Genomic DNA, 24,825 nt, shown 5'->3' on the forward strand with positions numbered 1-24,825 from the left:
TATTTACGTAATTTCATCGAAATTTTGCAAAATTTAGTTAAAACGTTTTGCAAAAATTATAATTAATACTCCAGAAAGTACTTCAACTCCAAAATCAAGACAGTTTGTTTGAAACTAAGAGTATTTTCATTTCCGGCTTTTTAATTTAAGACCGGATGTTAATATAAATGTTAATTAGAAGCTAATGCAGCTATCGACAGCTTAGTGATATTTTATATTTTAAATATTTTAAATACTTTAAATATTTTATATTTATACTCAGCACTTATAATTTAATTAAGCTCTTTTATGAAATTATCAAACTAATAAGTAAATTATTCCTGTTTGATGAACACGTCCTTTCTGTAAGAAGATTTATTATAAACTGAATGAATCGTTGGTATGAAAGCCTATTCATTAATTTAATCAATATTACGAAAATGTTGATTGAACAGAAGACTTTAATTATCCATTATATTCACCACATTGTTCCAGGGTTAAAGTCGATGATCACAAATTTAATTTTCCTCATAAATCTGCATGCTTAATTGTTACAGAAAATACAAATATTCCCTTGTGATGAAGCAGAATATTTTTGTAATCAATTTAGGCATAAATAAACCTCGTAAATGTTATGCATTAGTACTAACAATTGGAAAGACATATGTAAGATATAAAGACATGCACAAGAAATACAGATCGCAAATTATTGCTACATGAAAAATTGTACTAATAATTTGGTTTTTAATGTTTCAGGACGAGAAGAACCAGCTGCTCATCACGAACCTTTGGCTGAAATTGGTAAGTTTTTACGCCATCGACGTTACACGATTTTCCACGTATTCGACGAAACGTTTTCAGAGATCCGCAACTATTTTTTAACGCGAGTTTACAGTTTTTCGCATCGGTCCGTTGCAGGAATGCGATGGATAAACAACAAATATGGAAACGTGGAGGTACACGTTCCGCAGAATTCGTCGTATATGAATTTATCGTTCCGGTTAAAATGATAAAAGAAATGGAATTTATTAAAAAATTGTTGCAATTTCAAGGACCACGTGCTCGTATTCCACGTTCGAAATGATCGTACCGGTATTTTTTTAATAACAATTGCAGAATATTTCGAGCGCCGAGAATCATAATTTGATGTATCGAAAATGGGTGTTTTTTGAAAATAATTCATATAAATATATTTTAGAAATTCGAAATATTGGGATAGTATGTAATCAAAAATCGTGGTTAACGTGATTCGATTTCAATGGAAAGCCAAGAAAAACAAAGCGGAAAATATCAAAGTTAGAGCTGTTATTTTTCTGATGGCAACAGAAATAACCAACTGATGAAATAAGAAATAAAAATTAGTGATCATAGTTTTAAAAATAGCTATGACATATACAACATAAGTATGTACATAAATAATTATTATTGGTACTTTAAACATTAAATATATTTGTCCGAGATCTATATATTTTTAAATAATTAATGAAAATGTAACTTTACACTTTAACTAAAAATTAGCTCAAAATCTTGCTTTTATCTATTTTATCAAACTATAATTAATCAAACGATTAATAATAATCATTTTCACTATAATATTACTAGTTTCTATCTTTCTTTTTTCAATAAAAGAATTTATAAATATTCATTAAAATAAACATAACCAAAATTTTATTCTCAACAGATTTTAAAGTTCTTCTATAAAATGCAAAAAAATACACAATTGACGCTAGTCTGCCACCACGAATGATACAGAATAAAATACAAACAAAGTAAAACTGGTTGTAAACTTTATTTCTAGAGATAGGTATACTACATAGAAAATTTCAAAATACGAAGGCGTAGAAGAAAATCAAATTTGACAAATATTCGTCTCGCTAAATGAATAATTGTAAATAAAATGAATGGATAAGAGTAAGCGATAAATCTAACCGATTTCTACACATTTCTACATAAAATTGATGCGTGTGAAAATACGTCAAATCGACGCGCTTCGTAAACCTAGTGTTGAAGAAGGGTGTGCTCGTCCGGCCGACGATTCCTCGAGCATAATTTATTCACAAGGCTTCCCTTGGATTCGAGCACCGCGGATCCATTGGTCTCGCCGGCCGAACGCCGGCCATCCTGTTTTTCATGCAAATGTTCGAAGTTCCGCGAAAGAAGCATTACGCGGGCGGGGAACTATTTCCAACTTCGAATCGTGGTCATAACAGATTCTTATCAACTGGAACTATTAATAGAGTTCACGGCAACAGGTACAACCGCCGTCCCCCGACAGAGAGCTGCCTGAAGTGGCGCGCCCTTATTAGGGTAGACTTGCCGTAATATTTCCTTTCCGGAGGTTTCGAACCGCGCTTTAAAACGCTTGTCGTTGCTCATTTCCAACGGCTTATGCCTCGTCAATCCTCGCCCTCATTCAGAACCTCTGCTGAGCCGTATAGCAAGAACGGCTTTGCAATGACCCAAATTCGCAGTTAACGATTCCCCGATGATGTTTTGCCCGATTGACAAATCGACCAACTGCCCCCCCGCCTGTGCTCCCCTCCGCCGCAGACGACCCCTGTCAACAATTACAACGGAACAGATGCGGCATCGCGTATCAGTTAATCACGTGCTCTTGATTGCCATTTAGCGATCTAGAAATTAATATTTCAGACGGTCCGCTGCGTCGACGATGCGGCCGAATTTGTCTGTCATGGTGACTCGATTGGGGAAACAATGAGTCAAATGTCAGCCGTTTATTTTGACCGATGTCCCATTATTGCCGTTTTGTTGTTAATTGCAGTAGCACGTATTTTATTCGCGCGATGATTGCTGTTGTTTTAATAGAAATTGTTCATTTTAAGTCTCTTAAATACAGTTTAGCAATGAGACATATTTTCTATCTTTTTGGAACCCAATCCTTAAATATTTTAATTACGCCACTTTGAAAATAGACGGCTTCTATTACTGATCTTTAAAACAAAATTTTCAAAGTAGATCTTAAAATTTCGACTTTATTGAAAGTTTGTGATTAGTTGTTCAAGAATATTTTTAATGCAAATATAAATTCAGAGTGCTGGATCGAGTACACGATAATTGTTATATTTTACTGTCGAAATACTCTGTGGAGTAATTTTACAATACTATCTAACCTATACTTTGTACATATCCATTTTTACCAAATTATTTTAATTCTCTTTACAGGACAATTTGAAAAATTAATCCAGGAAAAGTCTGCTTGAATGTAGAAAAAAGATTAAGAACTTTTACCCATTTTGGTCAGACTAACGTCAAATTAAAATCTTAAAAGGCGCCTTTCGACTGCCTCGGCGAAAGTACTGTTAACATAAAAGTAACGTTAAGACCTCGTTGCGGTAATTTCCAGTGTCATAATTTCGTCGAGTGCGGGGCGTAGTTCAGGTGAGCCGAGGTGCAAAGGGAAGAAGCATAATGCAGCGACTTTAGGAATTCGTCGTTCCTCAGAAGCCGGCTCACTGTGGAATTTCGTAGTTTTATGGCGCCGCGCTAGATAATAGAGGGTAAACTCAACTATTTTTACCGCGACGATGCAAAAGCATGCAAATCTTTCGTACAGCGTCGAAAAGTTTTTGTTTTCCCCACTTTTTAACCTTCTTCGCCGTGCCATCGCACGTCAAGCGCATGTACCGTGCCAACGGGACGCGCAGCTGCACTTGACTCGCGGCGCTGATATCTTTTTGAATATAAGTCTCGGATGTATTCAACGACTACCGAAGTAAGATTCGCAGATATTCGAGATATATTTGACGTTGGCACGTATCGAAACCACGTCCTACATTTCCCACCGTCGCGACGCCGCGACGTTCCTATCAGGCGCACTTGCTCCGGCAAAGAAAACGCGGACCGGAAGAATACATTCTTTCCACGTAACAGGTGTGCCGTGTCATCGGCAGGACAATCATTCCGTACGTTCGAACGAAATTAACCGTTTGCGGACGAGGATATTCAAAGTGCTGGGAATATTGGGAATATTCTCCTTAGAGTGCTAGATTAAGTATCAAAAACATGAATAATAACAAGGAAGAAAAATGCCTCTTAATTTGTTGTTTATTTGATCAAATGTTAGAGATTGTGAAATCATCATAAACATCTCTTTCTTTATGTCTTTTAGTCACTTATAAAGAATTAACTGAAAGCAAAACTTGAGTCGACGAAATAAATAACTTGTTTATTTATTTATTATTATTTTAAGCCAGATAGTCTGAACAAATTTTTGTAAAAATAGCAATTTGTTTCCACGACTTTTAACCATTAATTCTGAGAAATCTAAAGATATTTCATCTAAATTTAAATGAATGATTTACATTATATTATGCAATTAAAACAAACTAACTAATTTTAAAAGCACTGGTAGTTTCAACGTTATTTAATCTTCGTATTGTCTTATAATGAATCGTCATATATCTTTTGTAATATTCTAATAAATGATGTTCTATTGTCAAATATAATTATGTATAAACAGAGTACCAACGTCTTTGTAAATAATTTGACTAATGCATCATTTATCCGATCCGAAAGTTTCGCTGATGTTTGGTATATCTGTAACACGAACCGCCGTCGAGTAGTTTTCATTTGGATTTCGAGATGCAGAACGTGAAGATGCATACTGCATCTCTAGAGCCTGGCGCGCTGCAGCGTGTGAGAAATACATGTTACGCGAATATGTACTCTGTGCCCCGTAATTTGCATACATGCGCTATATTTCACGTTGAGCTAGTTGGATGTTGATTAGTTATTAAATACCTGTACACGTTACAACACGCCTCTTGTCATTACGGAGCACGTCGACTGTAGGATAATATAAATATAAAAACTTCAATCTGCATCGTGAATGTCAGTTAATTTTATAATCTACCGCGAAAATTTACGGAACTTCGTATACACGTTACGAAATTACGTAGAAGTTAGCGGAATAAATATAGTTAGAGACGGTAAAATATTTTTATGGAATTAACATTTGCTGTAATATGGTAATTAACATTCAATATTAGTTCTTTATTATTTCTTTCCATGTTTCGTATATATACGTATAAATATACGTATATACTACGCTACAGAGGGTGTGTTAAAATTATTGTAACTCCAAAAAATGAGGTGTTCTTGAGGTTATTTAAAGTCAGATTTTCCTTATGGAAAATAAAATCTACAGCTTTAATTAAAAGTTATTAATGAAAAATAGTGACGTCGAGGCAGCGAGCGAAATCATACTTTGATTCGGGTTGAAAAGAGGGGACTACGTTCGAATTTTTTTATAAGATGAAAGTGACAATTTTAAGAAAATCGCTGTTTATTCTCATTTTATAATGTCTAAAGAATGTTCACTAAATTTTTGTAACCGAAATACTAAGTAGTTTCATCGTGACAGATGTTCCACTTTGGGTTCGGCCACGCCTCCTTCGTGGTTAGCTCCGTCCATTTGGAATAGACCACGCCCCCTTTTGTATTAGCTTCCTTTGAGATTGTCCCGACCCCATTTTATATTAGCCTACCTCCTTTGGGATAGGGTCCGCCCTATTCGGTTAAATACACTCTGTATATTTTCAATATTTAGTTAATTTTATTCTGAATCTCAAGTTAAATTTTGGTTAATAATTTTAATTGTCTCTAGGCACAAATATGTTCAAGTGAATTAATTATATATCCTTACACATATCCTTATGTGCTATAGAATTTAAATATTGCAAAATTCTTTTTATATAATATTTTTACAGAGTTTCTTACACAGTACCAAAAGCAATAGTACATGCTTTGGTATGTCTTCTAGCGCGTCTTATAGTACGAGTCCTAAACAATATATCTTTCATAGATAAATATAAAAAAGATACATTTCTCGCGCTATTCCGCCAGAAAATGTTAGTCCACGATCCACTGGATATTTCGGCTAAGTCGCATACTTTTTATATTCCGGTAAGACGCGAGGAAAGTCGAGTGTTGCCATCGTCAAGGTTGTAAATCACGTGAAACGGAAAAACAAATACGTGTGTACACACGTAACACTACCGCCAGCTTGCCGTTTTCCTGCAGAACTTTACTACGTGCTAAGGATAGAAATCACAACGAGCATGCGAACGAAAATATTCAAGTCGGTAGCAAAAGGTGTTCATGTGCGCTGCACTTGAACGAACGGCACACATCTGTAACTTGCAATGCTCGCTACGTGTCCAATAAATCTTGTATTTTACAGACTACTCAGCGAAAAAATGCTCACCACCGACTTCTACCTTGGATGCTTTGCGCCTTTAATCCTCACAGAACTGTATTATTTGCAATTTCATTATCGCTGCCTTCGAAATTTTTATCAAATTCTTCGTTTATTCATCAGAAGTTTAGAGGGTAAATAATGAGAATATTAAAAGGAAGTTTATGGACGAGAATAATTCGCGTGATTCGATTTCTATTTTGTGATAATTTAATAACATTAGAAAGTTAGTTAATTAAGGAGAACGTCTTTGATGTTCAGAGATGATTTTTATGTGAGGCATGAATTATTTACATCAGTTACAAGAAATAGAAATTAAATAGCAGGTTTTTTTATTCTTTAATCGTTTGAGTAGATTCAAAATAAATAATACATAGTAATTTTTAAACTTTTTTAATCTTTCTACTGCTTTAAGTTGCTATTACCAAATTTTGACACGAATGCATAAATTTAGTAATTTACAGACTAGTAACAGGTATGATATTCATAATCTATGTATGTCTATAAATAATTATTTTCAGTATACTATATTTTAAGTAGGCATGTCGTTTGTTTCATATTCCATTTAAAATTAATTTAAAATTGTCTTCTTTTTCTCCGTTATTAGACCCTGAAAATTAAAGCAAGTTAAAACAATTAATAAATAACTTATTTTGAAAATTAATCAACCACGATATGTTTTCTACCATGTTCCTAATGTTTTCATTAATCTATATTTCTCAATCAAATATATCATTAATAGACTGCGAATTGATAGAAATTACTCATTCTATGCATTTATGGAAATAATGAGCAGATATGATTTAAAACAGTGAACAGATTCAGAGAAGATAAGAATTTCAACTTACTAAAATTATTAGAGGAAGAAATCAAATTACACGTGGCTTCCGTATCTCGCAATTGGTACAGAAAATTGTTACTTGGCACGGAGGTCCGCAATCCAATTAATAACAACCTCGCGATCTCTTCAAGACTCCTGAAATGGATCTTTTCGTCAGAATTTTCGCAGACTTCAAAAATGTTAAAACGAAGTTCACGTATAGGCTACAGTAACTCGCATAATTCGATTAACGATCAAAGTTCTCTCACGCTTCGATCGTAACCAAATTTATTGGACATTGCCTGCGAGATGTTCATCTCGTATCTTCGATTGTAATTGCTATGTTAATATTACGTCCGATGCTTCAGCATCAATCGCAAGGATCCGTTTATTGGCTCTGAAGCGTTCGTTTGATCATTTCGAGAACTCTCCGGCTGTCTATTGACTGTCAACGGGAGACCGTCCAATTTATCGGTGTCGATCCGCCGCGCGTTTTCTAGTCGCCCGCTACGTTTAATGCTCTTCATTAACGCGGCCGCGCTTACGGGCTACAAAATCAAATTTTCGATGAAAGAGGCTGCAGAGCGAATCGGATTCATCCGCTTACCAACGGCGGACCCGAGAGTAAGGAATTTTACTCTCGCATACTCGCTGCCGGTTCTTCCTTAATTGGCGCTTAATTCGTCGGAGGGCGAAAGAAACATCTGGTTCCCCGGAGTGGAGCAAGAAAAACATGGAAGGAGATCCCGTTCCTCCGCGGAAAAAGCAACAAGGGTTGTCGAAAGGATGTCGCCAGAGACGCCGAATGTATTTTCTGTGCGCAGCTGTTCCTTGAATTCGCAGGAGGTCGGATTTGGTTTTTAGAACGTCAAGAATGCGTTCGCGTACGTGTGCCGCAGGTGTTTACGCGGCGGGAGGAGGTTGTCCGCGTTTGTATCTTGGGCAAATAGCTGCATCTCATCTTGCCTAGTGCCTTCGAACGCCATTCGCGTGTTCGATATTTTCTCGCGCACTTTCGGCCTTCTTTGGGCAATTTACTTTAACACGTTAAGTGCGAAGCTTGCTTTGCTTGATTTTTCGCTCGAGCGAAGTCGGCCCCTGGAGACTGTCAATAGACTTTTCATCGGTCGAAGTTTGCGTAGGTCTGGGAACATCGAGGGTAGAAAATAAATGTAATTTAAATAGAAAAATATTCTCTTCTTAAAGAAAATTAACAGCATTTATTTATCCTTAAGATTTTTAATAAAAGGATCAGACAACTTCTGTTCTCTTTATTCTCTTTGTGTACTTTTGCTTCTAAGCTTTGATAACAGAAGAATTTATTCTTATTTTGATTTAGAAAAAATTGATAATATTCATATTTAGTAGATCTTGCATGGAACCTGTATCACGAATCTGACTCGTTATAATAGTGCAAGGGGTTAACAAATTTTATTGTTAAATTAAATGTGCAAATTGTTGGAGTAATTGTGAGAATTAAATAATTTTATGATGAAATTCTCTGTACTCAAAAAGGTCTTTACATTTGCACTTTTTACACTTTATATTATTTTTTAAAATAATCAGTGGAAACTCTCGATTCTCTCTACTTAATTAAATCTTTATGCATTTAACGTGTTAATAGATTTTGCTAAAAAGTTAGTTGATCACACATAGGTCAGTTATTATAAATTCACGAAATTCTATTTTCCTAGAATCCTCGTTAATCACCGCACGATTTTTATTCTTCTTTCTGTGCTGTTCGCACAGCATGTTCATTAAGGCAGTCTATTTTTGTAACACGAACAATCTGATCTCCTATCTCATTCTCTATTCTCGATCAAGCAGTTCACAATTATTTATCTTTACGTTACGTTAACGTTTTAAGATTGTGCCGCTTGTGAGCGAAAGGTAAACTGACCTGAGAGAGTGAACACGTGTTTCTGTATGCTCACGGGACTTTGTTGGGTTAATATTGACCTGCCCCTACTATTATTTGCAAATATGTCAAATAAGTAGCACGACTACGAAGTAATTGTTTTTTGAGGTCATATCACTGCCTATTTGCAATCATGCATGATCGAAGTCGTACTAAAAAAGCATAAAACATGTTTAACAGTTTCTTTTAAGTATATTTCTTTAATTCGACTCTATTTTTAAATTTTTCTAATTTATTCGATTTTCTTTTAACGAAATACTGTTGTTTTTATTTGAATAATAATATAATTGTAAACAGTTATGCCCCTAACATAGCATACTATCTGCTATAAATACAGTTGTTCTTCTTACATATATTGTTCCTTAAAATGTAGAACGAAGAAAAATTATCTACAATAATAACATAATTAATATTTATTAATTCCATCATTTTCTTATATTTTGCAATTTCGCGCAAAGTATAAATGCATAAAAATTCAAGCCTACTTAAAATTGTCTTGGCTAACACGAGCACAGGTGCACGGTGTCCTAGGATCATCGTGTCTAGGAGATGAACACTCGAAGGGTCGAACATAGTACAAGGAGTGCCGCTCGCATGTCGGATGTCAGCGGACGCTATTGATCCGAAAAAAATCTTTCCCGGTCAAAATTAGTTCCGGGTATCTTCGAGCCTACGTACGCAGAATTCGGAATGCAGAACGGTTTCGATTGGGGCATCAACGAAGTAGTTTCCGAGGCGGGCTGAAGTGCAGTCGCTTAACACAGAGTCGTACCGGGACGTAGTTACGTGAAAGTCCATGATTGCAGAAACGAACTTCTCGGTAGGGTGTAACTTCTTGCCCTCCACTAGAAAAGAGTGGAGCACGACTCGAGTAGGCGGGAGTACTCGCATGTCTGTGAGCTTTAACGGCTCTATGGTATTATGAGCGAAGTCAGCGCTAGGTGCACTCTCTTCTCCTCTTTACCATCTCACTATGCCTACCCTCCCCCGCTTCGTCTCGCCCTTCAGTTAGCCACCATCGTGTCCCTATTTCCGTTTCTCACCCCAGTTTTGTGCGTTCGTCTAAGGAAGATGAATAGGACGGAATGAGAGATCGAGAGAGACGGAGCGAGAAAGAGAGACAGAGAGGGAAAGAGCGAGAGAGAGAGAGAGAGAGAGAATGAAATAGAGTCATAAGGTGAGAGCGATAGAGACGAGAGAAAAAGATAATAAAAAATAGTTTAACTACTAGAAGAGCTCTATTAGGTTTCTTCTGCAACGAACATTCCGTTTGTTTGAAAAATTAATGAAAATGGTAAAAGTGCCTCTCTTGGAACATTTTTCAAATTATAAGATCATCATCAATTTTAATACCACTTAAAAGCATAATCCTTGAATATTTATATAATACTACTATTCGACGGATTGAGATTTCCAGATAACGTAATAGATTTTCAAATATTTGTTTTTATTCGAATTAAGAATAAATATTCTTTCCTAGCAGCTGACAATATTTGCGTGAATGAATTTATAATGAACAATGTTCGAAAATATAAGTAAAATCGTCACAACCATTTTCGGATACTCTATCTATTTTTTATTGTGTTATTCGTGCTATTGTTTCCGGAAGGGATGGAACTGAAGGGTGTTACAGTGTACGCAGTTTTATATTATATCGAGATTATTTGGTCCTGCTCATCGTTCGAATGAATACGTGCAAGACTTTCGAAAAATCGGCACATAAAGTAGACACAAAATGGAACAATGTCCAGCATTCCATCAGCTTCGAAAAATGGAACCTTTATTCCGTAACAATGGTCTTTTCCAACTTTTGAAGCCGCGTGTACGGCTGATCCCTTGTATGACAGTGAATGGAGGCACATATTAAACACAATCGCCGCATGAAAATTCAACGGATACAGTCTGCAAAAATTACCTCGGTAACGAAACCAATGGGATTTCTAACGTGGTGACGAAATACGTGTAACGCGAGCGCGAAGACAATAATCGAAACACGATAAATAATGATAAATCGTTGCAAAACATTTTGTTGAGTTTAATGCGACAGAAATGCTAGATATGTTAATTTTTAGTTTAGCCACATTAAAAATTTCATAAGCTCGTAATTATTTATTTAATAAACAGCGAAATTAACACTTTATCGACCTATCATTCTTATATTAATCATGACATTAGCATTAAACAATATTTAATTTATTTTACTTTACTCATCGCGAAAGGAATTATTTAAAAAATTATATAATAATAACTCAATAATAGATAGCAAATTATTGGTTGCCATGAAAAATAATGAACAAGCTACCGGTCAGGAAAAAAGCCGATTTATATATTATTATTTATTTATAGATCTCTAAAGTGTTAATTTGCGAAGGAAACTGAAATTAATATATATTTTCAAAATTTAAATGATAATTCTCTGACCTGATAAGCGTGATAAAAAGCGACTCGATTTGATACTCTTTGATGATTGAAGATTTTAATGCTATTAAGGTCCTAATCGTTGTCAAATGAAAATTTCCAGAGATGTTAATTATATTCTTAATGGAACGGACGAAGGAGATGTAAAACTGAAAGGAACTCGGTAACCAGTCCTGTTTTGGTAGCACGTAAAATAAATGAACCCTTATCCTGCCATAAGACAGAGTCTCTTCACTGTCAGAAGAGTGATACAAACGGTAATCGATCATCCGCGCCCCTACCTCGACTACATGATCCTTCATTTTCAGGTTTATGATTTATTGTTCCTCCTGTGTACCAGAAAAGTCGACCGATGTTTAATAGAATAAAAATTAAGCGAAATTTTATACGGTAAATCACGCGCAAGGATGTTATTTTAAATGTCTTTTGCATTTGAAAAACTAATTACAATTAGACCTTAATATAATTAATTTATAACTTAGCAGATAATTGCAAACGACGAGTACTATTGAAAAACTATATGTATATTTAATAATTAATTTTATAATAGAAATATCAAATTACCTCCAGTGTCAGTTAGAAAATATTGTATTCCTTTTATATTAATTTTGTGACAGTGAATGTTGCAATGTAAACGATGTAAAAATATTTATATAACAAAAAGGTATTTATGTATTTTTAAATCCGATAATTGTAAAATTTTTGATCTAAAAGATATCCAAAATTGTTACAGGATTAGTAGTTTCATATTTGTCAAACGTCTAATTACTTTATGAATAATAATTTCATTGCATATCGTGGAATGTCGTGGATTCTTTTTTAATTCGATTTTTATTGCTTCAATGATTTATTACTTGCTGAAATTATTATCGACGATAAGCTAGATAAGCTAATTAAATAATAATTCACTATCAAATGAAATCGATTTTCTGTTTCGACGTCAGCAGAGTGATTTTGCACTAATTTTTGGCAGATTAATTTCTACAGGCCGATTATTCCCACATCGCATCGCATTAGCACTGTATGCACAACGGTCACTGTTCACCAATCCCCATTCCTGACAGGATAAGTCAAGTCACGAGTACCAGAGCGGTCAGAATCCTCACTTGATTAGGTTCGTTAATGTACCTGCCACTGTCTGAATTGAGATCGACTGATAGACCATACCAATCCCAGCCAAAGGCACTTTAACGTCTCAATGTGTGATTGATCCGTGCTATGAATTGGGGTCATTTGTATTGAGACCTTGAATTCGCAAAATTATGTCCACGCGAATGGTATCACGCATTTCAAACGTTTCGCGATTACATCGACGCGTGGTCGACTATTTTACATCGATGTTTCTACTTTGTAAAACAAACATAATAAAATGTTTCAGAAATGAAATAACCGAACAAATAATACCATTCTTTCAAAGAATATATTCGATCAAAATTGTGATTTTTAAAAAATTTATTCAGGCGTATGTTAAATGATAAATAGCGTTGTGTGTGCACTTGACAAATATGATAGACGAGTCAATGATATTTAAAAAAAATATATTAATAAATCGATGAATGCTTTTGTCGTTTCACTAAATACAAAAGAATTCGCTGATTCAGTTTTGCGGAAACGTTTATTTAGGATAATAAATTTTAGGATATTATTTAATTAAATTTAGACAGCAGAATTATTGTTTAAACCTTCTTAAAAAATTCGATGACGATTAAAACTTTTCTTAATAATTTATTATGTTATACCTTATGAGCAGACAGACATATTCCTTTTAATTTTACTATATTTGTTACAAATAAATTTATAAATGATATGCTCCATCATATAGTTAATCTCTGTATAGATATTGAACATATTTTCAACGTGAAACGTATAAATAATTACAATGGGAGGGTTTAATCTTTTACTTATTTGTGGGCTGGAATAAAAAAAACACAAGCCTTTGAAAACATTATTTTCTTCTCTATATTTTATTACTGTAAAAATGGCGTTTTACTTTGATGAAAATTCAATTTTCGTTTTATTAATTCGACATGTTTCTTTACAAGTTTTAAATTCGAGAAATAATGTAAAATTTGTTGGATCTTGGATAACGATGAATTTTCGAAATGGTCGTTGGACTTTAATTAATAAGCTGTGGTATATTATTATAAATTGAGCGCTTTGCGAGACGACTCGCGCGTAAAAGTGATCGAATTTTCATAATGGTTAACTGGAAGTTCGAGTATCGGTAAAATTCTCAAATACAATTAAAAGCGTACGGCGCCCGCTTTGCTCCCCAGCGCAAAGGGTAATCTCCTTGATTTAAAAGGGACTATAGCTAAAGGGATTATCAGTAAATGAAGATCAAAGATAAGGTCCAAAAAGTTTCATCAGTAGGTACGCCTTTTAAATGAAGATTAAATCCTTCCAAATCTCAGCTCCGACTTCTCCCTGTTTCTTCAAGATTCGAGATCTGCGATTCGTTTATCTGCAATTCCCCCGATAAGATTAATCTTATAATTGCCTGTCTCGGAGATCCGTTTGTATAATAATGACGATAATTTCCCGGTACCTTCCTTCGTCGTAATTCTCAATCGACGGGAACGTCATAAAGTCGAACGGTAACGCTAATTAAATTCCAAGACAGCGTTTCGTTAGAAAAGAAACTTGTGTAACGTTAGACTGCGAATTTTATGCACTCGTAAAACGAATGAGTAGTTCGAACGTAAAACAGTAAAGAGACATTTAAAGAATTTACAACTATTAATAGTGATAATTAAATTAAAGTCATATGAAATTAATTATTCAGCGATTAATGTAGACAGATTTCATTTTGCATAAAAATCCGCAATTTGGTAATTATATTCTTGAATCTCATAGTAAAAAGTGATCGTGTTCAAAATGTTTAATTATCATTACATTATTCTTTTGTTAATACGTTTTTCGTAAATTCTCTCGATTTCAATTTTTTTCGCTATAGTTCCTGCTATATTTCGCTATTATTCCTTTCAAGATCTTTTCCTGTTTATTTTAATGTTAATTTATAATTTTAATATTCTAAAAAGTTATGGTTATGAATATGTCAATATTGTCAAGCTAAGTTATTCTGTCACATATTATAAAATTTTATATTTAAATAATCATATTGATTAGAAGAATCTTATCCCGTTTCAATGATAAAAATAATTAGAGCAATAATTGTTATCAATTATAATATATTCCACTTAAAAATAACATATAAAAAATAAAATATGATTTATCTGTATAAACAAAGGATCATATGATATCTCACGTATTGTACATAATTTAATTTGATTTAATTTATTTATTGTAAACGGGATCCATTCCGATTAATGTAAATCTTTATTTATATAAAATCAATCATATTAATAACGATAAGATTGAAATATTGGTTTTGTACGGGAAACACAAATTTCTGTGAAACGAATATATTCTCCAAATACCCAATAATGAACATTGGTTTACACTTCGAAATACTTTCTTTAGCGCTTTTACAGTTTGATTGATGTATTTTGCCCCTTCTTAGGATGCGGCACTAAATAAAAAAAAAGACCCCGCCAGCTCTCACGGAGAGTACGTTAAGAAGCTTTTAAGAAAATCGAGTTACGTGGGCTGTTGCTGGTGGTATTCAGTCAAAGGACACCTAACGTGATGCAAACTTAACATGCAAACCCTCTCATCTAGCTTGATACCGGCTACGAAACCCATATATTCTTGTCCCAAACAGGCTAAAGTCAGATATATTATTAACAATTATTCTAACATACGTTGCATTGTACAAGGGGAAATAGAAGTTGCTGAGGCAGCTGTTCCTACGCGTTACACACCAGTTACCGAGAAGTTATCGTTTCGTCGCAGTATTTGGATCACTTTAAATAATAACTAAAATAATATTAATATCGCAATGCAGAAATTGTGTTGATAAATTTAAGATTATGTGTATTTAATTTTTGTATAGAACGATAGAGTATAGTACATCATATCGTGAAGAATTATTGTTCCTCAGGATGGTAAACTATTAAGTAATATATATTTAATAATAATAAGACTATTAGGTTGATTAAAAAGACTTGTGGTCTTATTTTTAATATGATTATTACTATGATTATTGTATTGAATAGTTTCTAAATTGGAAAATGAAATTGCATTGTTCACATATGCACAACTAACCCGGTGATCAATTTTTTAACAGAAGAAAGACGGCTTTCAATTTAATCCAAACATTTGATTTACCTAGACGGCGAATATTTTTGAAATGTTTATCATTAATGGCTAAACATTAACAGAATTTACAAATACTGTCGTATCGGTTCAAACTCGTTAAAATAATTGAGAACAAATGCAAAATTTTATTTCGCCCAAAAATGTGTAAATAAGACGCAAAACAGCAAAGATATTTCAAAAAATTAGATACTGTCGAGGTTATGTAACTCTTGGTAACGATTAAGGATAAGAATAAAAATTGAAATTGTTTCCGGCGAATTTGATTCACCATAAAAATCCGCAGTCCACCATCGACCGAATATATTGTGCGGAACGACGCCGGAGGTCAAGAGATAAAGTAAATCCCGGCCCGTAGTTTGGAGTTCGACGGTGAAAGAATTGTTACACGGCGACGTTCAACGGCGGTTCGACGTTGCGAAATAGACGGCGCGGAATCGCTAATATTTATTCAGAGAACCGTGTTTCCTTCAAACGGTTTGGCATCCGCATAGAAGCGAGCAAATACACCTTATATAAGGTGGCACTTTGGGGGTAAATTCAGGTCACACAAGCAATCGAGGGTGTATTAACTAGCTCTCAACGAGAATTGAGTTACGCCACGAGTTCGTGGTCTGATCAAAAGCCGGTGACGTATTGTAAACCGAAGGCGCAAAATTTCGCCCCCGTACACGCCGGCGAATTTGCGATAATGCGATTCTTAAATAATAATCGTGTGCTACTTCACACCGCCGACGTGTAATTTTATCGCGCGCGCGCCATTTAATCGCTTGACACGGGGCACCGCCCCTACCAATTTCACGCAACCATAACAATTAGCTCTGACAAGTTTATTAACCTCGCCCCACCGTTTCTTGAATCTAGGAGCCACCCCTACCGTTCGGCCCTCTAATAGAGAAACTGCTACGTTCATCAACAATTATTACAACTAATTATTGAACACGTTTACTTATCTATTAATCCTTTAAATCAGATCCCTTATTTAGCAGCTACAAGATTGTATATCTTATACATCCGATATTGTTACTATTAGTTTGCAAATTATTACTGCACGTTATTTAAGCAAATTATAAATTATTCTAAGCACTACGAAATAAACACTATTATTTTTCTTTCTGAAATTATCACGTTTTTCAATCATTTTAATTAAGTACAATATTATATTCAACTTACTAAACCTTAAATATAACTAATATTGGTTTAAAACAATGCTAAGATAAAATTTATTTAAACTAGGTATGATTTTTCTTACAATGTATGGTTGATTAAAGAATACTATTTAAAAATTTCGGTATTATATATTTTTATAATAACAGAAATTGTGAAAGGAAAAGTCAGAAGCCAGACATTTTGACTGCTTTGATGTTTCAATTACAAAAGTAGTCACCGAATAATCGATTACTTTGTAACTCGGGGGTTTGCGGTGTGTCGTTCGTTCGCTGCTGCGTGAGAATTAGGGAACCCATTAGGTAGTTTGGTACTTTCGCGAAGGGAACGAGCGGACAGCTGTATTGTGGTATACGGCACCTAAACCCCGCACGATTTGAGAAACGTTATCCGCGTATATTCGTTAGGGTGAAACAGCAGCGGCGCGCTGCAAACCGAAGGCGCGAAACAACCAATCTCTACGTGCCGGGCTCAATTTCACTTTGACGTGCTTCATATTGGCCCCGAGTTACTCAGCGGTTTTACCGGCCACCGTTTCTCTATTCCTTTTTTTACTCCCCCCCTTCTCCGTGCACACGTACAACAGTCGGCGCACAATCGCTTCGATGTGTGGAACGCGCCGCGGTGGCTAAGAATATTATTTACGCGCGAGACTGCGTTCACGATATTATAATTGGGAGGAAATGATAATTAATGCCACACACACCTTTGGGGATGACGGAAAGTTGTGTCTGGGAACTTTTCCCGCGAATGAGATTGTTATTTGTAGAGATAGGGAGGCGAGACACGCAATTTCAAAACTCATAGTGCGTTAGTTTTATAATTTTGAAAAATTGTGCGAGGACAGCTTATTCTGTTTGTATGATATTTTGAAGTAGGAAAATCATAATTTTCCGAAAACGACGGTCATTTTAACAAGTTGCCTATAAATCGGGTTTTTGCCATAATCGGTAGCCTGTGAATGTATTGTCATAGCAACTAATAATTTGCTATCTATTACTGACATATTATTATATAACATTTAAAATATTATATAATAGCAATAATAGTAATAGTACTATATATTATATTATGTATATATATAATATATATCACATAATATATATAATAGTAAAATAATTTAAGATAACATCTTAAATATTAGATAATAATAAAATAGATTAAAGAATAGATTAGAATTCTAAAATAAATAAAATAAATATTGTGTAATGCTAACGTTATGAAAATATAAAAATGTTTAGAGCCGAATGACCAGTTGGTAAAGTGTCAACAAGAAACTGCTAAGGCTAGAGATCGTCAATTTTAATTTATAATTTCAAGTACGTTTTCTACTTAGAAGAATTGGAGGTTATGTAAAGCTTTCGCTTCGTGTAAATAAAAACAGAATTTCTGTATAATGACGTTCCGAAAACGTCCTGCAAAATTAATCTTCTATCTAAATATAAAAAACCTTCGTAGATGGTTCATGTTACAGAATACAAGTTACACATGTTAAAAAATAAAATTGAAAATTTGTTGCAACATCTCCGATTTATCTTAAATTTACAATATTACGAAAGCAGTTTCATACTCAATGCAGCAGGAATTGGCAAAGATTGAACCAATTTGAACAAATTCGATTTCCCATTCTAGTTAATAGACAATTCTCTAAATAGAATACAGTTTTCCTAAATAGAATTCCATCCGTGACCAAAATACAAATTACCTTCCGTGTAACTTGAATTAGTCGTTCTCATCGCGAGTAAAACGTGAAAACCGCAAGTACCCGCTTTATATTTTCGTTTCCAATTATAGTGGTCAAATATAATCCGGTCGTTCTTGATTTTTCTGTTAATCGATTCCGGGACGTGTTACCGGATAATGTTGTCTCGCTAAAACCTTAAACAGCCCCGGTTTATTGAAAACGTTGCTTGACCAGAGGAAACCCAAAGTCCACAATGGTCCTCTCCAGACTGATCGAATTATTCGCCAGTTATCGATTAACCCATTACAGAACTAATCCCATTGATTACCATTAACTAAACAAATCGAAGCAGCTGGCCGACTGTCCTCCGTCGGATTTGGGGATCCCGCGTACGGAGACGGGGAGACGGTGTCCCGAAATAGGTTGATTTTTCATTAGTAGAATACCATTATAGAATTTCGATCGGGTCGTCTGTTGTCTACGTTCGATTCGATCCTACCTTTCTATTATCTTCTCCGATAACACGGTTATCCCAGACAATCTCGCCGGAAGATAATATCCAGAGAATTTATCTTGGACAGATATTTCAACTGGAATGACTCTTTTTCGCGAACCGAGACCAATGAACGGTCTACGAGGGTTGTAAATCCTCGATTCTAAAATGACAACGTTATTGGCGATGCCCTATGACCATTTAAGGTAATAGAGCTGGCAGAGAGGTGAAGAATGCGACACACTTTTAAACGTGAAATAAATACTATATTCTATAAACAACTTGAATACACGGGTCTATTGAGTATGTTTCACTGTTGTGTCGTGAGATGAACTGAGTTCTGAAGATGAATGGTGTTGAAAATATAATTTCGATGTAGGTGTGGGTTATGTTCTGAAACAAGTGGATTCGCTGATCGCAACTGTTTGAGCATGAAGAAAAAGGCGTGGTTGTCTGCGATGATTGGTTATGGATTAAAGGGAGAAGATGACCGTCTACAATTCGAAGGTCCCTCACAGGTACACCTATACCTTTGCGCGACGTTCGCGGGGAAATCCGCTTGTCCCAGGAAAGTACCGTAGCAGCTAATAAATCGGAAAGGCGACTCAAATTGAACAATGCGGATGAAAATAATGGACTCGACGATGGCTCGACTTATGGTTGCTGAATGTAGAGAATAATTTGGAAAATGCTAACAGATTTTTTACGAGGCGTGACGGCCTTTTTAGAAATATTGTTAGTACGTTAATTTGTTGTTATTGTGGGCCGTAATTTTTGGTGACATGTGCGACGCAGATGAGCTTGAAGGGTCTACCTGCCTCGTTTATGATTTGAAAATGCGAATGGTTGTAAAGATATAAAATACAGCAATATGTTCTTTTCTGACAACGGAACAATGGGAGCGATTCATTTTGCACGGTGATAAAACGTGGATATCGTTGTGTTTTTGTTACGACACGGGGTCCCCGTTCGTCGCTGGTCGGGATCGCTCGACAATCGGTAAACAGAAAATTTCGTGACGGAGCAACAACAATTTGAATTGGAAACGATCGGTTAACGGTCGCGCGGCAGCTCGTTAAGCATAATTAAACCGATTTGAAATGAATATGCATGCGTCATTATCAAGAACCAATGATAAAACGATCGTTTTCATGAACGGTCCTATATCTAGCCACGTGTATCTGTGTGCGTGTGTGTGTATGTGTGTGCCAGGCCACGCATATATTAAGAACAATCTGGCGAATTCCGTGTACTCCGGGGACCAGCGAACGTTCCTCTGTCAACACTTTGCCTAACGCAAGCCTATTAACCCCTTGTCACATAATGTCGAGTCAGACACGCTGCCAAGACTTTACATTGCATTTAATATATATGAATATTCCCCGGCCCATATTTGCCGAAGGTTAATAGCATTCTGCCCTTATTAGTGTTCGACTTTTACGGGGCACGCGTACCGCTGAACGCGTTATTACTCTTCGTGGAATATTAAGAAACACGCGGCACCGTTTTGCAAGATTATCGAATTTACTTTGGACGAGTCTCAAGTTAACTGCTTTATAGTTTTCATTTATTTTATCGGATTTTTGTAGGGAATAAAGCAGAGTTTAATATCGACAAATTAACATTGACATAACCTTGAAGAATTAAATTAACATCTTTACGTGTGTAAGAATATCTTGACGATAATATAGGTTAGGTTTATTCTGGATTAAATTTTATTTTTAATAGAATCTGATATTGTAATTTATATTTATATTCCATATTCTGTAGAATCTGATTTTATGATTTATTTTATTTTATACAAATTTGTCTAGAATTAATTGTAGAAATTTAATTCAACTGATAAAATTGAGGTCTTGTTGATTCAATTAATTTTTCTTATGAAAATAAAATGTACTACTAATAATATTCTTAGGATAATTTACAATTTTATTTACCAATTTTTCCAACACATTTATTAATGAATATCCTCTAGTCATGTTAGGCACAAATAACAATATTTATATCTATGGTCACGTGATACAATAATGACTAATAATTAGTCTTTACTATTAATGCAACTCTGAACCTATTGTAAACAAAATTAATGTATAAACTGAGCTAGCTTCTTTTAATCTCACTCATGCGTATTTGCAATGAATTGTTAATAATTTTTGGAATCTAACCATTGCTCAGAAACCTTACTTTTAAATATCTTAACATAGATTCTTCTAAAATTAAATATCTTAATATAAATTCTTCTAAATATCTTGACATAATAATATATTTTCTCTAAATTCCAGAAAAAGATTTTCCAAATCGAAATTCTATTTCTGTATATAATTATTTCTATTTTTTGCTCAATCAACTGAGTTCTAGAGCTAAAAGTCATTATAGAGCATACACACAGATATATATTTCGTTGTTGTGTATTTAACTGAAGATAAAAATCGACGAAATTGCGGGATGGTCCTAGTGCGATGTTTTCGTTCTCAGAGAGACTGGGAATCCAATCCACGAAGGAAAATCTCAACAAAAATGTGGCCGGTTGAAATGGAGACTGGATAAATCGGAAAGCTTATCTACGGCAATGGAATTGATATTTTGTAGAAAGTACTGCTGTGTATTTTATGAAAGTCTTCGCGACTTTACTTTCTCGTATTTTTCCTTTATTATAGCTCGTATTATAGTTATAGAAAGTGATAACCTTCGTAGTCGCATGTATTTCGTTCGTTATTAATAATCACTTCAAATTATTCATGGTTGTTGTTCGTATCACTTTTATCAATTTTATGTATATTGTAACTTGTTCTGGGAGTAGGTGTTACAAGTGATGCAATCTGAAATCATTTAAGAATGAAAGAAGTTTCTATTAGGATCATTTTTCTTGTAGCGTGTCCGGAGTTCTTCCAGTTCCGTATTTGGGGCGGAACTTCTTTTCTCTGCCTGATCTCTCTTGCCAATAATGCTCGGAGAGACTGTACTAAGAAAAACCGAGTTTTGGAGACGCAAGTTAATAAAATAAGAAAGTCGTTTTCATTTTGGAAGTTGCAGTATTTGAAGCATATGCACATGAAAGTAATTTTTATTTAATTAGCTAATTTTGACGAGTATACTTTCATACACACGCCTTGATATTTTTTAATAATTGTATGATATTCTTTAATAAATTGTATGATATATAAAAGTGTTGTTTATAAACAAAATATGAAAAAAGTTAAATATATAGAGTACAATAACTGTAAATTACACGATCATTACCAAGATTGTAAGAGCTAAGTGGTTAAACATAGTTTTCTTAATTTACTGACGAATTTCAGCCTCTTTAGATAATTTCAATCCTTTGCAGACGGGGCCATTTTAACTAGAAATCCAAAATATTTGCTCAAACATACAGTATATCAATTTTACATAATTTGGAGCATTTTATACATTATGGAATTGCATTTTGTGACTCGTGCAACAGTGAACAGCTCTTAACAATTTTCTAAACATAAATAAATTTGATAAAAATGATTTCGAGACATTTTTAGCGGCGTCACTCGACCGCAAAGGGTTAACATCGGAGGTCCAGTGTCACGAACAATAGCGAGCGCTGGAAAAAAAAATCAGCTCGTCCGAGGAAACGATCCGACGATTACGAGGTGAGAGAAAAATCGTCGGAAAATCGTTATCGTGAAACGGCTGGGCGGTGCTTAACGATTTTCCATATAGCTGTCATATCTCACCTCGTCTTTCTCCCTACTTTCGTTGCTACCCCGGATCCTAGTCCCACGTGCCTTCTGACAAACTTCACGACGTGGTCTAATTAGGTCACTCGTCTGAGGAAATAGAGGCATAGCTGTGAAACCGAAGATATTTCCGGGGAAAACATTTTCGGAGCATTGCTGAATCTCCGACCTCGGGAAGATAATCGGTTTACTTGAAATGTTCGTTCTGCTAATGTCAAATTGGATTGAATCATGCGAGAATCCGGTCAGTTTTCAAATGAGCCGCTCGTCGTGCAGCACATTCTATTAGGTACACCATCGAGATTATCTCTCCGTACGAGATCGAATTCCAAATTAGAAATTAGAAATATTTTAGTTTGAAATATTTGCACAAGATCGCTGCTTAAACTATTGTTTAATAAAGTATCTTCAATGGTAACTAGGTTATGGTATTTATGACAAAACTGAGTGCAAATGCAAAAGAGTCAAATCTTTTAAAGAACTGATAAATAATGTTGCATTATTTCAACATAATAGCATAATTAATAAAAGTCTAATTCTTCATTGCGTAGAGAAGAAAATAATAAATATCTATGTGATTTCAGTATATGACAATTAATGTGGACAATTTTTATTTTGCACAAAAATGCACAGAAAATTAATTACTAGACTGTCAATTATATGGAAGATATTTAATAAATTTAAAAATGTTAATACATTATTTTCGACTCATTAAAATCATATTGAAGGCAATACATTTTTATTTAATTTCTCTGCCCTTTAATTTTCTGAAATCATTTGCATTTTGCTTAATAATTTGTATTCCAATAATTCTCTACCTACATTTTTATTAGATATAGACTTATTAATAATATTATTACAACTAATAGCAATTGAAGCATTATAAATTTATTCCTTCAGATTATTGTTTAATTTAACTGTCTTTTTATAATGAACGTGTTTATTAATTCGTGAAGTAAATCATTTGATTTTTCATTGATGGATATTATGCATCACGGATGAAATATTAATTAGAACTTTCGTTAAAGTTTCAAAAAGTAATGTTTTATTTTTAGTGAGTTTGGTTAAATTATGCTGTAAATTCTTTACATCCAACATAATTTTCCCATCTGCTTTCTACACTTCGTCCATCTCCTCACGTTCTCCATTTCTCTTTCTCTCTCTCTCTTTCTCTCTCTCTCTTTCTCTCTCTCCATTTCTCTCTCTCTCTCTCTCCCTCTCCCTCTCTCTCTTCGCTGCTTGCATTTGACCGAACTTTGGGAAACGCTCTAATTACATCCTTCAACCGAGAAGAGAATGAAGACTTAAAATTAGTTGCGAAACCAGCGATCCAGTTTCCTCCGAGAAAGAGTATATAGTTCAAGTGTTATAATATTTTATCTCTATTTGATATCACCGAATGTTGTGCATAGTTCTGCGAGCGTTCCTTGACGCTCGTGTTCCTGGCAAAGGGAAACTCAGGATCCTAGCATGCATACTGTAGCCTAAGAAGGAAGAAGGTTACAAGCCATGCAAGTAGACAGTGTTTGTTACAATCGATTAAAAATTGCTTTTATCGACATGAGAGCACAAGAAAAAATATTCAAAATAATTAATTAACATATCGTTGAAATTAAAAGTAAATTGTAAAATTACAGAGCGTCATAAAAGTACACATTTATTATTAGAACAGTGAAACATTTAATAAATTCAAGGTACTATTGTTCTATTTAGCTAATTATATTAAAATTAGAAAAGAAATAAATAAATTTCTACGTACCTGTTGTGTCTTGCATATCTTGTTGTATATTAGGAATTGTTTCAAATGTCATTTAGAGTGACAAATATACTTCAAATTAAAAACAAAATAATATTTTCATTACTGTTGTATATTACAAATAAATAATAATGCAGGAATTGTTTTAAACTGTAAAATAATATTTTTATTATTTTATTTCTAATTAATGAGCAGCATTTAAAACAATTCCTTTATTATTTATTTGTAATATAAAATAGTTACGTGGACATATATTTCTTTTCACAAGAATATTAATAAGCAGCTAAATAGTACAATGATATTTAAAGATTGTTTTAACTGACTAATACAACACGTCCTTTTATAACGCTGTCTAATTGAAATTGCAATTTTAAAACGCCATCAGTGGCATAATATTAAATATTTTGATGTTGCATTTCGAACGTGTGATTGAGCAACGTTTGGG

At 34.3% G+C, this 24,825-nt stretch overlaps 1 protein-coding gene across 1 annotated transcript in view; it reads left to right on the forward strand.

Annotated features, from left to right (window-relative positions):
- The window catches only part of Nachra7 (nicotinic acetylcholine receptor alpha7 subunit), a 246,500-nt gene that overhangs the window by 132,370 nt on the left and 89,305 nt on the right, over positions 1-24,825 (forward strand). The window contains exon 2 of the mRNA XM_078178125.1: positions 736-780. Within this exon, the coding sequence (XP_078034251.1) occupies positions 736-780 (45 nt within the window). The remainder of the gene's footprint in view (positions 1-735; positions 781-24,825) is intronic.

This window comes from Augochlora pura, chromosome 4, assembly GCF_028453695.1.
Source record: "Augochlora pura isolate Apur16 chromosome 4, APUR_v2.2.1, whole genome shotgun sequence".
Taxonomy (NCBI): Eukaryota; Metazoa; Arthropoda; class Insecta; order Hymenoptera; family Halictidae; genus Augochlora; species Augochlora pura.